The following is a 15938-nucleotide window of genomic DNA, read 5'->3' as shown; positions in this document are numbered from 1 at the left end:
ATTAATCGATCTTTTCTATTTGTTACAAGAAGGAACTGCATTTTATCAAACATTTGCAAAAAAGACACAAAATTTCAAATTTGTATAGGTCCTAGTCCTTCTACATATGGAAAGAAAAAAAAATAAACGCTATTTTGTAAGGTGAACCGAAGTTGGTGCTTTAAAACAACACTAATCAAAATCTAAATATCTCGGAAACGCTTTGATACATTATGTAATGTACTGACAAGAAGTATTTTAGAAATTTAAAGAAATTATTTCAAGGTATTTTTATTTAGATTTTTGAATGAATGTAATAGGTTTCGAAAAAAATATGCGGAAGAAAATAAAAAATAAATCATTTCTTTTTAACAAAGGATTTTTTTTAAATTGCTATTATTTCTTAAGATTAGCAAGTTCTAGCAATTTTTTAATTCTTAATCAATCACAAACACCTTTCAGCCAATTTACAAGGTTTGGAAATAATTTTCAAAATTCAATTGAAATAAATATAAAAAACTTAAAATTATTTTTCAAGTGATCATGAATGCTAAATGAAAAAAAAATCGGCTTGACCAGTAATCGAACTCTAGTTTTCTGATTCTCTCTCCGACACCTTACCAATAGGTAAATCGTCAGTTGTAAACTAGTGAAGTGGTAGCTCTATAATTAAGTTGACTTCATCAAATTATATTCGCTGCTAGATTCTACGGCAGTAAACGCTCATCGTGCCCCGATTGATGGTGCTTATACTACCCCTACAGTGACTGGTTTTCAGATTTCGGCACATAAATTTAAAATGCATTTTTAAACGTTTATAACAATAATGTAACTCACATATTATTGCTGTTTCCTATGGTTAGATAAGCGTCCTCCTTAAGGTGACCATTATAACCTTATTTTCCCTAAATGAGAAAAAAAGATCGAAAGATCGGATCGAAAATAAACCGATCTAATCGATTTTTTCCTGGCCAAAGAATCGATCCAAAAAATCGAAAATCGGAATTGAAAAGATCGATCTTCCAAGGATCGATCCAAGATCGACCAATCCTAGGCCAAGCACTCCGAAATCAGCAATACAGCGGTATCAAAAATCATGGAGAAGATGAAAACGTTCGAATCGGTGGTGGATCGCCCGGGAAGAGGACTGAAGCCCAAGATAGATGCCAGAACGGACAAGAAAATTGTTCTTGAAGTGAAGAAAAACGCAATAATAACGATCCGGCAGATACAGGAAGAGCTCCAATTTTCCGTATTGCGTCGTACTGTCCGTCGCCACATCCATGCAAAAGAGTACCATAGCAAGATCGCAGTTAGAAGGCCTTTCATCAGCCAGCCAGGTGAACAAAGCTAAGCGGCTCGAGTTCACCAAGGAACACGCCGATGAACAGCTCGAGTACTGGAAAACATTGTTGTCAGGGGTTGAAAATCGAGTCGCTAGCTAGATGCCCGAAACGATCAAAACGCAAACCATTCCGAATCATGCTTGAGCTGAATCATTCCATTTTGTAACATTATGGAATGGAATGGATTGCCAAACAAATTATCCCTAGCCATCGCGTGGACGAATGAAATTATTTCGACTTACTTGATATCAACCAAGTTCAATGCGGAGGCCAGTGAAAATGAAAGGCATCTGTAGAAAATGCTGATGGGATGGCTGGGGATGGCAGTTTCTGCGTAACTAAAAATTGCAGTAAATGACTGAAAAATGTATGAAGCCCACACAATATGGGTATTGGGGAAAAGGGCTTACCGCGTAGAAGTCGAATATCGTCATCCGACGCCATCTTGAAATCCAAGATGGCGGCTTCCGTTTAACTTCAAAATGCTGTAAATGACTGAAAAATATATGAAACCCACACAATATGGGTATTGGGGAAAAGGGCTTAACGCGTAGAAGTCGAATATCGTCATCCGACGCCATCTTGAAATCCAAGATGGCGGCTTCCGTTTATCTTCAAAATGCTGTAAATGACTGAAAAATGTATGAAACCCACACAATATGGGTATTTAGGAAAAGGGCTTAACGCGTAGAAGTCGAATATCGTCATCCGACGCCATCTTGAAATCCAAGATGGCGGCTTCCGTTTAACTTCAAAATGCTGTAAATGACTAAAAAATGTATGAAACCCACACAATATGGGTATTGGGGAAAAGGGCTTAACGCGTAGAAGTCGAATATCATCATCCGACGCCATCTTGAAATCCAAGATGGCGGCTTCCGTTTAACTTCAAAATGCTGTAAATGACTGAAAAATATATGAAACCCACACAATATGGGTATTGGGGAAAAGGGCTTAACGCGTAGAAGTCGAATATCGTCATCCGACGCCATCTTGAAATCCAAGATGGCGGCTTCCGTTTAACTTCAAAATGCTGTAAATGACTGAAAAATATATGAAACCCACACAATATGGGTATTGGGGAAAAGGGCTTAACGCGTAGAAGTCGAATATCGTCATCCGACGCCATCTTGAAATCCAAGATGGCGGCTTCCGTTTATCTTCAAAATGCTGTAAATGACTGAAAAATGTATGAAACCCACACAATATGGGTATTTAGGAAAAGGGCTTAACGCGTAGAAGTCGAATATCGTCATCCGACGCCATCTTGAAATCCAAGATGGCGGCTTCCGTTTAACTTCAAAATGCTGTAAATGACTAAAAAATGTATGAAACCCACACAATATGGGTATCGGGGAAAAGGGCTTAACGCGTAGAAGTCGAATATCATCATCCGACGCCATCTTGAAATCCAAGATGGCGGCTTCCGTTTAACTTCAAAATGCTGTAAATGACTGAAAAATATATAAAACCCACACAATATGGGTATTGGGGAAAAGGGCTTAACGCGTAGAAGTCGAATATCGTCATCCGACGCCATCTTGAAATCCAAGATGGCGGCTTCCGTTTAACTTCAAAATGCTGTAAATGACTGAAAAATATATGAAACCCACACAATATGGGTATTGGGGAAAAGGGCTTAACGCGTAGAAGTCGAATATCGTCATCCGACGCCATCTTGAAATCCAAGATGGCGGCTTCCGTTTAACTTCAAAATGCTGTAAATGACTGAAACATGTATGAAACCCACACAATATGGGTATTGGGGAAAAGGGCTTAACGAGTAGAAGTCGAATATCGCCATGCGACGCCATCTTGAAATACAAGATGGCGGCTTCCGTTTAACTTCAAAATGCTGTAAATGACTGAAAAATGTATGAAACCCACACAATATGGGTATTGGGTGAAAGGGCTCAACGAGTAGAAGTCGAATTCCATCATTCAACACCATCTTGAAATCCAAGATGGCAGCTTTCGTTTAGCTTCGAAATGCTGTAAATGACTGAAAAATGTATGAAACAACCACAATATGGGTATCAGGTGGAACGGTTGAGCGAGTAGGTGTCGAATATGGGTATTGGGGAAAAGGGCTTAACGCGTAGAAGTCGAATATCGTCATCCGACGCCATCTTGAAATCCAAGATGGCGGCTTCCGTTTAACTTCAAAATGCTGTAAATGACTGAAAAATGTATGAAACCCACACAATATGGGTATTAGAGAAAAGGGCTTAACGCGTAGAAGTCGAATATCGTCATCCGACGCCATCTTGAAATCCAAGATGGCGGCTTCCGTTTAACTTCAAAATGCTGTAAATGACTGAAAAATGTATGAAACCCACACAATATGGGTATTGGGGAAAAGGGCTTAACGTGTAGAAGTCGAATATCGTCATCCGACGCCATCTTGAAATCCAAGATGGCGGCTTCCGTTTAACTTCAAAATGCTGTAAATGACTGAAAAATGTATGAAACCCACACAATATGGGTATTGGGGAAAAGGGCTTAACGCGTAGAAGTCGAATATCGTCATCCGACGCCATCTTGAAATCCAAGATGGCGGCTTCCGTTTAACTTCAAAATGCTGTAAATGACTGAAAAATGTATGAAACCCACACAATATGGGTATTAGAGAAAAGGGCTTAACGCGTAGAAGTCGAATATCGTCATCCGACGCCATCTTGAAATCCAAGATGGCGGCTTCCGCACACCTTAAAAATGCTGTAAATGACTGAAAATCGAATGAACCACCCACAATATGGGTATCAGGTGAAAGGGCTCAGCGAGTAGAAGTCGAATATCGTCATCCGACGCCATCTTGAAATCCAAGATGGCGTCTTCCGCTCAAATGAATAATGCTGTAAATGACTGAAATTCGAATGAATCACCCACAATATGGGTATCAGGTGAAAGGGCTCAGCGAGTAGAAGTCGAATTTCGTCATCCGACGCCATCTTGAAATCCAAGATGGCGTCTTCCGCACAACTTAAAAATGCTGTAAATGACTGAAAATCGAATGAACCACCCACAATATGGGTATCAGGTGAAAGGGCACAGCGAGTAGAAGTCGAATATCGTCATCCGACTCCATCTTGAAATCCAAGATGGCGTCTTCCGCTCAACTTAAAAATTGCTGTAAATGACTGAAAATCAAATAAACCACCAACAATATGGGTATCAGGTGAAAGGGCTCAGCGAGTAGAAGTCGAATTTCGTCATCCGACGCCATCTTGAAATCCAAGATGGCGACTTCTGTTTAACTGAATAAATTACTGAAAATCAATTGAACCATCCACAATATGGGTAGCAGATGAAAGGGCACAGCGAGTAGAAGTCAAATTTCGTCATCCGACGCTATCTTCAAATCCAAGATAGCGGCTTTTGCTTAACTTAATAAATTACTGAAAATCAATTGAACCACCCACGATATGGGTATCAGGTGAAAGGGCTCAGCGAGTAGAAGTCGAATTTCAAAATCGAAGATTAAAAGAACATTAATAATAAAAAAAAGTTGTTAAATAATATTTAAGGTGTGTTAGGTACACTTTGGGAAGGACCTGATTTGAAAAATGGAATCGCTCGATCTAATGCTGGATTGATGAGTTCAGCATTCAGTTTTACTTGTAAAACATTCTCCAGTTTTGTTTGTCCAATTAAGTGTCTGTGGGGCGTGAATATCATTCAGAAATGCAAATTATCACGCTCCACAGACACTTGAGTAGCCGCTGCTGTGTCTACGACCGGTGCAAGGATGGATTTCAAAATGCCGTTGCATGGCGAAATTAGATTTCTACTCGTTGAGCCCTTTCACCCAATACCCATATTGTGTGAGTTTCATAAATTTTTCAGTCATTTACAGCAATTTGAAGTTAAAAGACAGCCGCCATCTTGGTTTTCAAGATGGCGTCGGATGACGAAATTCGACACCTACTCGCTCAACCGTTCCACCTGATACCCATATTGTGGTTGTTTCATACATTTTTCAGTCATTTACAGCATTTCGAAGTTAAACGAAAGCTGCCATCTTGGATTTCAAGATGGTGTTGAATGATGGAATTCGACTTCTACTCGTTGAGCCCTTCCACCCAATACCCATATTGTGTGGGTTTCATACATTTTTCAGTCATTTACAGCATTTTGAAGTTAAACGGAAGCCGCCATCTTGTATTTCAAGATGGCGTCGCATGGCGATATTCGACTTCTACTCGTTAAGCCCTTTTCCCCAATACCCATATTGTGTGGGTTTCATACATGTTTCAGTCATTTACAGCATTTTGAAGTTAAACGGAAGCCGCCATCTTGGATTTCAAGATGGCGTCGGATGACGATATTCGACTTCTACGCGTTAAGCCCTTTTCCCCAATACCCATATTGTGTGGGTTTCATACATTTTTCAGTCATTTACAGCATTTTGAAGTTAAACGGAAGCCGCCATCTTGGATTTCAAGATGGCGTCGGATGACGATATTCGACTTCTACACGTTAAGCCCTTTTCCCCAATACCCATATTGTGTGGGTTTCATACATTTTTCAGTCATTTACAGCATTTTGAAGTTAAACGGAAGCCGCCATCTTGGATTTCAAGATGGCGTCGGATGACGATATTCGACTTCTACGCGTTAAGCCCTTTTCCCCAATACCCATATTGTGTGGGTTTCATACATTTTTCAGTCATTTACAGCATTTTGAAGTTAAACGGAAGCCGCCATCTTGGATTTCAAGATGGCGTCGGATGACGATATTCGACTTCTACGCATTAAGCCCTTTTCCCCAATACCCATATTGTGTGGGTTTCATACATTTTTCAGTCATTTACAGCATTTTGAAGTTAAACGGAAGCCGCCATCTTGGATTTCAAGATGGCGTCGGATGACGATATTCGACTTCTACGCGTTAAGCCCTTTTCTCCAATACCCATATTGTGTGGGTTTCATACATTTTTCAGTCATTTACAGCATTTTGAAGATAAACGGAATCCGCCATCTTGGATTCCAAGATGGCGCCGGATGACGATATTCGACTTCTACGCGTTAAGCCCTTTTCCCCAATACCCATATTGTGTGGGTTTCATACATTTTTCAGTCATTTACAGCATTTTGAAGTTAAACGGAAGCCGCCATCTTGGATTTCAAGATGGCGTCGGATGACGATATTCGACTTCTACGCGTTAAGCCCTTTTCCCCAATACCCATATTGTGTGGGTTTCATACATTTTTCAGTCATTTACAGCATTTTGAAGTTAAACGGAAGCCGCCATCTTGGATTTCAAGATGGCGTCGGATGACGATATTCGACTTCTACGCATTAAGCCCTTTTCCCCAATACCCATATTGTGTGGGTTTCATACATTTTTCAGTCATTTACAGCATTTTGAAGTTAAACGGAAGCCGCCATCTTGGATTTCAAGATGGCGTCGGATGACGATATTCGACTTCTACGCGTTAAGCCCTTTTCCCCAATACCCATATTGTGTGGGTTTCATACATTTTTCAGTCATTTACTGCAATTTTTAGTTAAGCAGAAACTGCCATCCCCAGCCATCTCCATTTGAGAAAGAATAAAATTGAAATGACCATCATTCAATTTTGTAACATAAACGAATGACGCCGATTCGAAGAAAAGTTCAATCCTGACGAAAACCAAACAGAATGCCTTGGAGCTTCTCCTATGTCTGAATATTCCACTGCGCGCTGGTTTGAAAGTAGGCAACACAGATAACACAGAAGCATGTTGTTCACAGAGCAGATCGAAGCACGTTCATTTCTGTAGGGCTTCACTAAGGGGGTGAACGTGAATTTTGATTCATTTTTCAAACCCTGATTGTTGTGGGCCGACGAATCCAAATTTGAGCTATTAAACCGGACGAAGCGGGATCATACGTGGCGCAAGTCGGGTAAGGAGCTCCAAGACCACCATATCCAAGGAACAGTCAAGCACGGAGGAGGTAACGTGATGGTGTGGGTGCTTTTCTTGGGGTTGGGTGGGCAATTTGGTAAAAAATGACGGAATCATGACAGCTGAGTCATATTGTAATATCCTGCGGGAAAACCTCGAGGTATCCCTCATCAAGAAGGGCCTCGAAGAGTGCTTCGTTCTACAGCAGGATAACGATCCGAAGCATACGGCTAATCTGACGTATTCATTTTTCCGTTCCTGCCGCATCAAACCCCTTGAACGGCCTCCACAAAGTTCCGATCTGAACCCCATCGAAAGTCTGTGGGCCATCCTCGATGCTCTGATTGATAAGACTGGTGTGACAAATAAAAATACTTATTTTGATGCCCTGGAGCGTGCGTGGGAAGAACTCGACCCACAATACTTGCACTACCTTGTTGAAAGTATGCCGAAACGCTTGCAGGAGGTATTGATGGCTGAAGAAGGCCATACTCATTATTAAATCGTTCTTGTTTGCCTTCAGTTTGAATTATTTGAAGCTGTACTGATCTGGACACTTTATTTTGCCCCTGTTTTTTTTTAATTTTAACTGTTTTTTTTTTCAATCAAAAAAACTTTAATTTTTTACCAGCGCAATATTAACAAAAAATGAAAGGAACATAATAAACAATATTTTAAAAATGATTACGATGTGTTTCCATTGAATTTTAACCAGAAAAATAAAAGAAATTGAAAAAAAAAATAATTTGGATACTTTATTTTGCCCCTCACTGTAATAACGTTATCATTCAATGATATAAAAATGATGATGACATAGTTTTTCACATTGTGAGATAGGTTTTTAAGTTTTTGATTCTCATAGAAAATTAAAAAAAAAACGAGCAATAGATGTACAAATTTTAACATTTTTCGATGCCGTAAGAAACTTTACTCAGTTTGACGGATTGGCTGAATGATATCACCTACTAGACTGCCCCAAATTTGTATGGGAAATTCAAAACCTATGAAATGTTACGCGCTGCAAGCTAAAATTGACCATATGCCTAGTACAAGATCTCATGCCAAATTTGGGCCAGATCGGATCACGGGAAGGATTTTGAGACATTTTGTTCGGGAGAAACATGAAAAACCAGTTTTTCAACAATATCTTTGCTTCTCGTCGGCCGGTTTCTTTCAACTACGGTTTTTCTTAAAGGCTAAATTATGACAAATATTTCATCCGAAGACTGCATAATTATGGGATTAGAACCTAAAAACTTTCTTGCCGATACTGGGAATCAAACCCAGTACACCTGGCATTTTTTTTTACAAGATGGAAATTTGACTTCAAACCATAACAGCCGGGTGTTTGCTGCCGTGAGTGGGTTCGTCCCACTAAAACCACCTTGGGCTTCGTGTGCTAGATGTGCCCCTTGGTTTCACCCTATGATACTACATCAAGGGGTAGGCTGTGCTCATGCACTTATACATCTCACCCTTTTCCTCTTTCTCAATTTTTCCTCAATTTCTCCTTGATCATCGTTCTGCTTTATCCTTTTTCTCCTTTCTCCTCCTTCTCCTTTTCCTCTATCGCCAACTTCAGACTGGTACGGAAGACCCCGAAACGTGTGCCGGTTAGGTAACGCTTTCATAATAACTCACGCCCGTCACAGCATCCACTATCCCGGGGACCTCGAAACGTGTGCCGGTTAGGTAACGCTTTCAAAGTAACTCGCGCCCGTCACAGCAATCACTTTCGCAGGATTTCTAACTACCAAGGCATGTCCGATTGAGAAACTACCAAGCTAGAATCCCGACACGTTCACCCCGAATGGTATCTCCGCTTCCTTTTGCTGCAGGAAAGATCGTAGCTGAGTACGTGAGACCTTTTAAGTCCCACCACACATATGAGTCCAGATTAGGGTTATACCGCGCCCTAAGATCGTGTTGCTTTTGAATTGAGGTGTCATATGAGGCCCAAGACCTTCCATTAGCTTGTCAAATTTGGTTGACTATCTCGCTCTCTCCGTTCATCATCTTTCCTGATTCTTACCAGATCGCGCATGTTTTGCGAGATTTCGTCGACTATAGCACGCCACGACTGTTCGTCGCGACACATTTCACTCACTATGTTTTCAGCGTTCAAATTTTGAAGTTATTGACGCCTTTAATTGAACCTGGGGCAGACAAAGATAGCATGTTCTGCCGATTCCTCCGTCTCTACGCATTCCGGGCAATAAGGCGAGCTGATAAGCTTAAACTGATGAAGGTGTTGCTTAAAGCACCCATGCCCCGATAGGAACTGCGTCAGGTAGAAGTTGACCTCTCCATACTTCCGATTTACCCAGTCTGAAAGTCTCGGGATTAGCCCATGCGTCCATCTTGCGTTGTTCGATGCGTCCCATTGCTCCTGCCCCCCAACAGTAATCTCCATGTGCGGCACAACTCTTGTATTATTCACGAGCAGAACTTCGGTTTTTTGGTGAGCTATTTGAAGCTTAACTCCCTCCATCCAGATGCCAACCCTTTCAACGGACACCGTTGCAAGGTCTTCTACCTCCTCAATTGTTTCGCCAGTGATCATGAGCACGATATCGTCAGCAAATCCGACTATCTGCACGCCTGCTGGTAGTTTCAGCGTTAACACCTCATTATACATGGCATTCCAGAGCACAGGTCCGAGTATGGAACCCTGTGGAAACCCCGCTGTTAGGGCAGTAGATCGTAACCCAGTTTCGGTTTCGTACGACAGGACTCGATTTTCGAAGAAGCTTCCTATTATCCTGCAGAGGGTATTGGGAACATGCATCCTGTGAAGCGCTTTGGCAATCGCTTCCCAGCTAGCATTGTTGAAGGCATTCTTAACGTCGATTGTCACGATGGCGCAGTGACTAACATCTGTCCGCCTCTTTTTATATGCGCGCTTCGCGTACTCTGTCACCATTCGGATGGCGTCCACCGTAGATCTCCCTTTTCGAAAACCGAACTGTCTGTCCGACAGTCCACTTTCGCCTTCTGTGCTGATAATAAGTCTGTTGAATATTATCCTCTCCAGTAACTTACCAAGGGTGTCCAGCAGACAAATGGGTCTGTATGATTACGGGTGCCCTGGGGGTTTCCCAGGTTTCGGTAGTAACACCAGCTTCGCCGTTTTCCACAAATTGGGAAACGCTGCCTCGTCGAGACACTTTTGTAGCACCACTCTGAAAGTATCCGGAATGGTCTGTACCGCCACCTTCAGCACTGCATTTGGGATTCCGTCCGGACCAGGGGCCTTATTCACCGCAAGTTTCTTAGCAATAGCCACAAGTTCCTCATTCGTTACTGGCTCGATGTCGCGGGAACCCGCGTCGTACTGGGTAAGTGGCCACTGCGTTGGGCCATGCTGCGGGAAAAGATGTGCAACGATCTCTTTCAGTTTTTCCGGACACTTTTGAGTCGGCGACCTTGGGCCACCGAATCTCGCCAGTGCAACTTTATAGGCTTGGTCCCATGGGTTATCATCTACGCTCTGGCATAACGCTCTGTATCAGTTCTCTTTGCTTGCTTTAATCGCTCGCTTAAGTGCCACCCTAGCTGCTCGATGAACGGCACCTCTCGTTTCTCTGTCGGCTTCATTTCTCGCCCGTTGAGCTCGTCGTCTATCTTTTAGACAGCTAGTAAGAAGCTCAGCTATCTCTGAAGTCCACCAGTAAGCCGGTAGTCGCCACCACTTCGGTGTATTTCTTCTGGGCATGGTCATGTCGCACACCGCTACCATCATTTTCGTCAGCTGCTCAGCATTATAGACCTGGGATGAGTCCTGCATGTATACAGCTTCGGTGCACACTTCCTTGTCGAAAACTTTAGTCTTCCATCTTCGCTCGTGCACTGGCAGTTGCCTTACTGCCACCGGATGTCGGTTTCCTACGCTATAGCGTATCGCCTGGTGGTCGCTGTGTGTGTAATCGTCACACACTCTCCAATTCATATCAGTTTTTAATGATGGACTCGCAAAGGTGATATCGATCACTGACGTTCGGTCTGGTATTCCATGCTTGCGATAGGTTCTGATGGATCCAGTGTTGCACAGCTCAACTTCCAGTCTTGCGAAGGACTCTAGTAGACTGTGGCCCCTAGGGTTGTTGCACCTACTACCCCAGTTTACCGCCCAGGCGTTGAAGTCTCCTCCTATTACAACAGGGGCCTTTCCTGTCAGATCGTGAGTGAGTTCATCCAACATTGTGTTGAACTCCACGATCGTCCATCTAAGTGGAGCGTTGCAGCTACAGAAAAAGATGCCGTTAATTTTGGCAATCACGAATCCGTCCCGAGAATCTACCACTATCTCCTAACGTCGATAGGAAAACGTCCCGTGGCGTAGACAGCAGCTGAGCCAGACCTGTCCGCTACCCAATTACCGTTTCCAGACAGGATTCTGTATGGTTCTGATAAAAGCGCCACATCACACTTCTTTTCGCCTACCGTTTGATCCAGCAGAAGCTGTGCAATCTCGCTATGGTTGAGGTTTAGCTGGATTATTTCCAGTTTTACTGGCTTGCCTTTGCCTTTATACATACCGGACAGTCCAAGCCACCAGTTTCGTGGAGATTTCCATCCTCCTGCTTGCATAGCATACATTTCGGCTGTTTTTTGCATTCTCGAGAGAAGTGTCCCTCTTCACCGCATCTTCGACAGCATCGTGACCGGTCGGGTCCGTTGCAACTTCGGGATAGATTACCAAAATCCCAGCAATTGAAGCAGCGTTGCATCTGCTTCGGTATCCTGGGTGCGGTTCTAAAATGCCCTATTGACCACCCTACTCTTACACTTCCTACCGTCAGTAGCGTGTTGGCCGCTGTTGGTGAGAGGCGAATCGTTGTAATCTGCATTTCACCGTACGCCTTTCTTATTTTTATAGCTACCGATTCGTTGCTCATGCCAGGTATGCTGGAGAGAGCTTTCTCGAGCTCCTCTGCAGTGGTAAACTTATCAAGGTCCTTACATTCAATGGACGCGATCTGTGATAGCGATCGGACAGTCGCTTCATCGCCTAGGGTGCTTTCGACAAGCTCCTTGAAGTCGGCGCTTTTTACCACGGGTATTTTTTTAGCTCGAAGAGCAGTTCGCCTTTTTGGGTGCGCCTTGTTTTGGTGACGCTCTCACCAAGAGCAGATAACTTTGGCTCTGCGCGTAACTTCCGGAACAAGTCCGCATACGTTGTGCCTTCTTTCGCTTCCACGATAAGCGCATCACCCCTGGACATCACCCGTTGAGGTTTGGGTTTTGGGGGAGGTTCTGGTTTCATAACGACCTTTTTTTTCACGTTCTCCTTCCTATTGCGAACCATTCGCCAACCTCCAGCACTGCTTTCACCGTCGGCATCCTCATAATCCGTGTCCCTCCTTTTTTTGGAGGAATCGCTCACGACGGAGGAGTCACGATCTTTTTTTGCGGTTTTTCTTGGCTTGGACTCCTTCGAAAGTCCTTGAGAAGCAACCAATTTTGCTTCCTTCAGGTCCTCCTCTGCAGCCTCGGCCTTCCGCACCAACTCCGTTCGTTCCTTGACGGCACTCTGCAGGAGCACCATCAATTTCGGCACCCAGGTCTTGATGTGCGTGTGCACGTTGTTGGTGCTTCGCACAAACTCCTGCATCTTGTCGACCATGTTGGCTGCCTCCAAAAGGCCACATTTTTTGATGCCCCTTGGTGCACCTCTTCCTGCGATTGGGACCTGCTCCTCTTGCTGGGAACTGCTGAGGTTTTCAGTGGACCCATCAGCGACCGGGCTTCTTCCCGCTTCCTTGGCAACCTCCCTGCCAATCTCCTTTCCTAGCTCCTTTACTACTTTGCTCAGTAGAGGAGACCTAAGGAGTCCTCTCTTAGCAAAGACCTCCGTCTGAGTTCTTCTGCTTTCTCCTCCTTCGTCCGAGCTAACATCAGTTGTCTCGACGTTCTTTCTGTTTTCAGTGTTGTTGTTTATGTTCATGTTTAGTCCCACGAGTAGCTAGGGAAATATACGGTTCACTGCGCCAGTGCCCTGCTTTAGCGCAGCAAGGATTTTATTACTGTGGGGTGCGTCCTGGTGCCCCACAGGCTACCGTTTTCGACTGACACATTTTCGACCCGCCAGCCTTCCACCTCATCAGCGCGGTCTTTCGCATAGAGGCGTTTTCACACCCCCATGAGCGGCACACTTTGGGTAATCTTGGGTCGTTGTATCCAATAGGTTCCGTTAGAAAAGTCCGAGTTCGTTGCGTATGTCTTCATCCGTAGGGGGTTCCGTCGATTCCGTTTGCATAGTCCATTTCCGTAGCATGTGTCTTTATAAGCGGGGTTTCTATCAGTTCCGTTTGCATAATCCATTTCCGTTGCATATGTTATCGTTAGAAGAGGGGATGGTTCCGATTTGTTCCGGGTGCAAAATCCGAGTTCGTTTGCGTAGGTCAGGGGGGAGTTTTGCTGCATTTAGTCGCCTCTTACGACGTACACCTGGCATACCATAGCCAAACTGGCACAAGCTTACCCGTTAGACTACATTGGCGTATCATCTTTATTATGATTATCTGATATCAAAATAACGCCACTTTTCAAACGAAAACATTTTTTTGGTTGATATGCACCACGCGCATAGCTCGCATAAGCGGGGTTATTTTGTATTTGAGTCTTTGACTGTGATATTCACTACATCAATTAAAAGTCTTCAACAGAAGTAGTACTTTGTTTTATTCCAATAGCTAACGTAACTATGCACAACCTAATTTCTCTAAACTAAAGAAAAATGATGGTCGCTACCTAATGATCACAAAAAACTGTGTTATAATTTGCAGCTTGTTCAAAAATGGAATAGCAGTAGTGATTGGAAGAAAGAATTATAAATAATAGCTGTAGCTGGGACGTAGTTGATCATCCTCCCACAGCACCTTACAGTTAACCAGGTAATTCGGACCAATTTTTAATCAACTGATCGCCAGAGTATTGCACAAAGGATAAGGGTTGATCACAAATGGCTCGCTGAAAAAGAATCACGAGTAGTTGTTGGCGTACACGGGAGCACGCCTCTGCTGCTGCTGTTGCTGTTCGATCATGGCCTGGACCATCTTCTCGGAGGCCGCCATCTGTTCGACGCTCGGGAAAAGCACTGGTCCGGTACGAGATTGTCGCCTTCCGGGAGTTGGGGGCCCGAAGTAGTGGGAATATTCGGGTCGTGGTGGGCCTCCCCGAGCCTTAAACTGATATACTTTGGGTGTTGTAAAGTGCTTGAGACCTGGAGTTGAGTACGGTTTTAGGAGGTTCTTTTTGGGATTGCTCGATGGACGAGAGCCACCGTATTTGGTTTTTTGGAGCGTTGAAACCGGGTGGGAAATTTGATTGTTGTACTGGGCGTATGGTTGGTAGATCACATCTTTCTTGTAGTACGAGCCTAGTTCTGCCTCTCCTAGTTTTGAAAAGTCAACCGATGGAGAAATTGGTTTCATTTTCGATAGGTCTGGAGCCTGAACTTCTTCTATTTTGAGAGTCGGTCGTAGGCTGTCTTTCGTTGGATCGAATTCTTTCGAGAAGAACTCTTCCTTTCCCCCATAGTATTTTTGTGGACGAGGACGATATCCTTCGAAGCCAGTTTCAAAGTTGACATGAGGTTTCAACTCCAAAATGGAAGGAGTCGGTCGTTTCTTTTCACTGAGCTCGGCAATGGGCTTTTCATGCTGCGGAACATCCGAGCTCAGGATAAGGTGATCCTGATTTTTGCTGAAATGGTTGATCTTCGATTGGGAATGGTGCTCATCGTAGTGGTACTGGTCGTGTTCATCGTGAATGGGATGTGCGTTCGGTCCATGGGTCTTAACTACCTGCAACGATGTGGATGTTTATGTTATAAAGCTAAGAAAAAAGGAATTGACCATAGAGAGGGTTACTCTTACCGCATTGAAACCGGTTTTTGAGTCGGCGGTGTAATCGACTTCTCGAATCGAGCCGTCAGGTTCGACCACACTGTAGTGTCCTTTTACGATGCCATCATCACGCGTTTCCCACTGTGATTTGACGTCTCCACTGTGAAGATCCTTGACACCATAACTGAAGGAATAGGAAGGATGACCCTGAAACGATTTGAAGTATAGAAGAATGTTAGAATTTGATTGACTTTCCTCTATTCCTCTCGAACATTAATGTGTTTGTATAAAACTATTTATTTGCCGTCGTTCCATGTCTTAAGAATGTTTCTTTCTGAAATTAATTTCTTTTTATTTAAGAAATGAACACAACACAGACGCTGCAAATAAAGGAAAATTTATCAAACTTCTCACATTGATAGATTTTACACAAGCTTTTATTTCTCCCAAATACGGAAAAAGTAGGCGATGGTTTGTTGGTATCGCACGTGTTTTTTTCGTACCGTCGCAGAGAAAATTAAATTTTTGAAGTTTAACTAATTTCTTATTGTAAAATTGTGATTTTATCAGGAAAAAGCACAGTGATTAATAATTGCATGTTTAATTTATTGTGCTTTTCCGTTGATTTCGTTCACCTCGTGACATTGTTGAATGATTCGCTACAAGAGGAAACACACATGCAACTTCAACAATTGGTGAGTTCGTTCCATTATCCTTATTATTCATTTGTTGTTAACTGAAATCAAGGGATTTCTTCCTGAGGATTTTCAGGAGCCTACAAAATTTGAAAACTCTGAAATACCGCTTATTAATTTATGAAAAGATATGAGGTGATTCCCCGCAGTATGCAAGGAGTGCAGAGAAGTTTGTT

General features: G+C 43.2%; 1 protein-coding gene across 1 annotated transcript in view; it reads right to left on the bottom strand.

Moving 5' to 3' along the window:
- Positions 1-13883: 13883 nt before the first annotated feature.
- Positions 13884-15938, bottom strand: part of LOC129754086 (uncharacterized) — a 90041-nt gene continuing 87986 nt past the window's right edge. The window contains exons 3-4 of the mRNA XM_055749954.1: positions 15098-15274; positions 13884-15025 (exon numbers count right to left, since the gene is read on the bottom strand). Of these exons, the coding sequence (XP_055605929.1) occupies positions 14201-15025; positions 15098-15274 (1002 nt within the window). The 3' untranslated portion in view covers positions 13884-14200. The remainder of the gene's footprint in view (positions 15026-15097; positions 15275-15938) is intronic.

This window comes from Uranotaenia lowii, chromosome 3 (genome assembly GCF_029784155.1).
Source record: "Uranotaenia lowii strain MFRU-FL chromosome 3, ASM2978415v1, whole genome shotgun sequence".
NCBI classification, from domain to species: domain Eukaryota; kingdom Metazoa; phylum Arthropoda; class Insecta; order Diptera; family Culicidae; genus Uranotaenia; species Uranotaenia lowii.
This window is presented reverse-complemented; position numbering and strand designations above follow the sequence as displayed.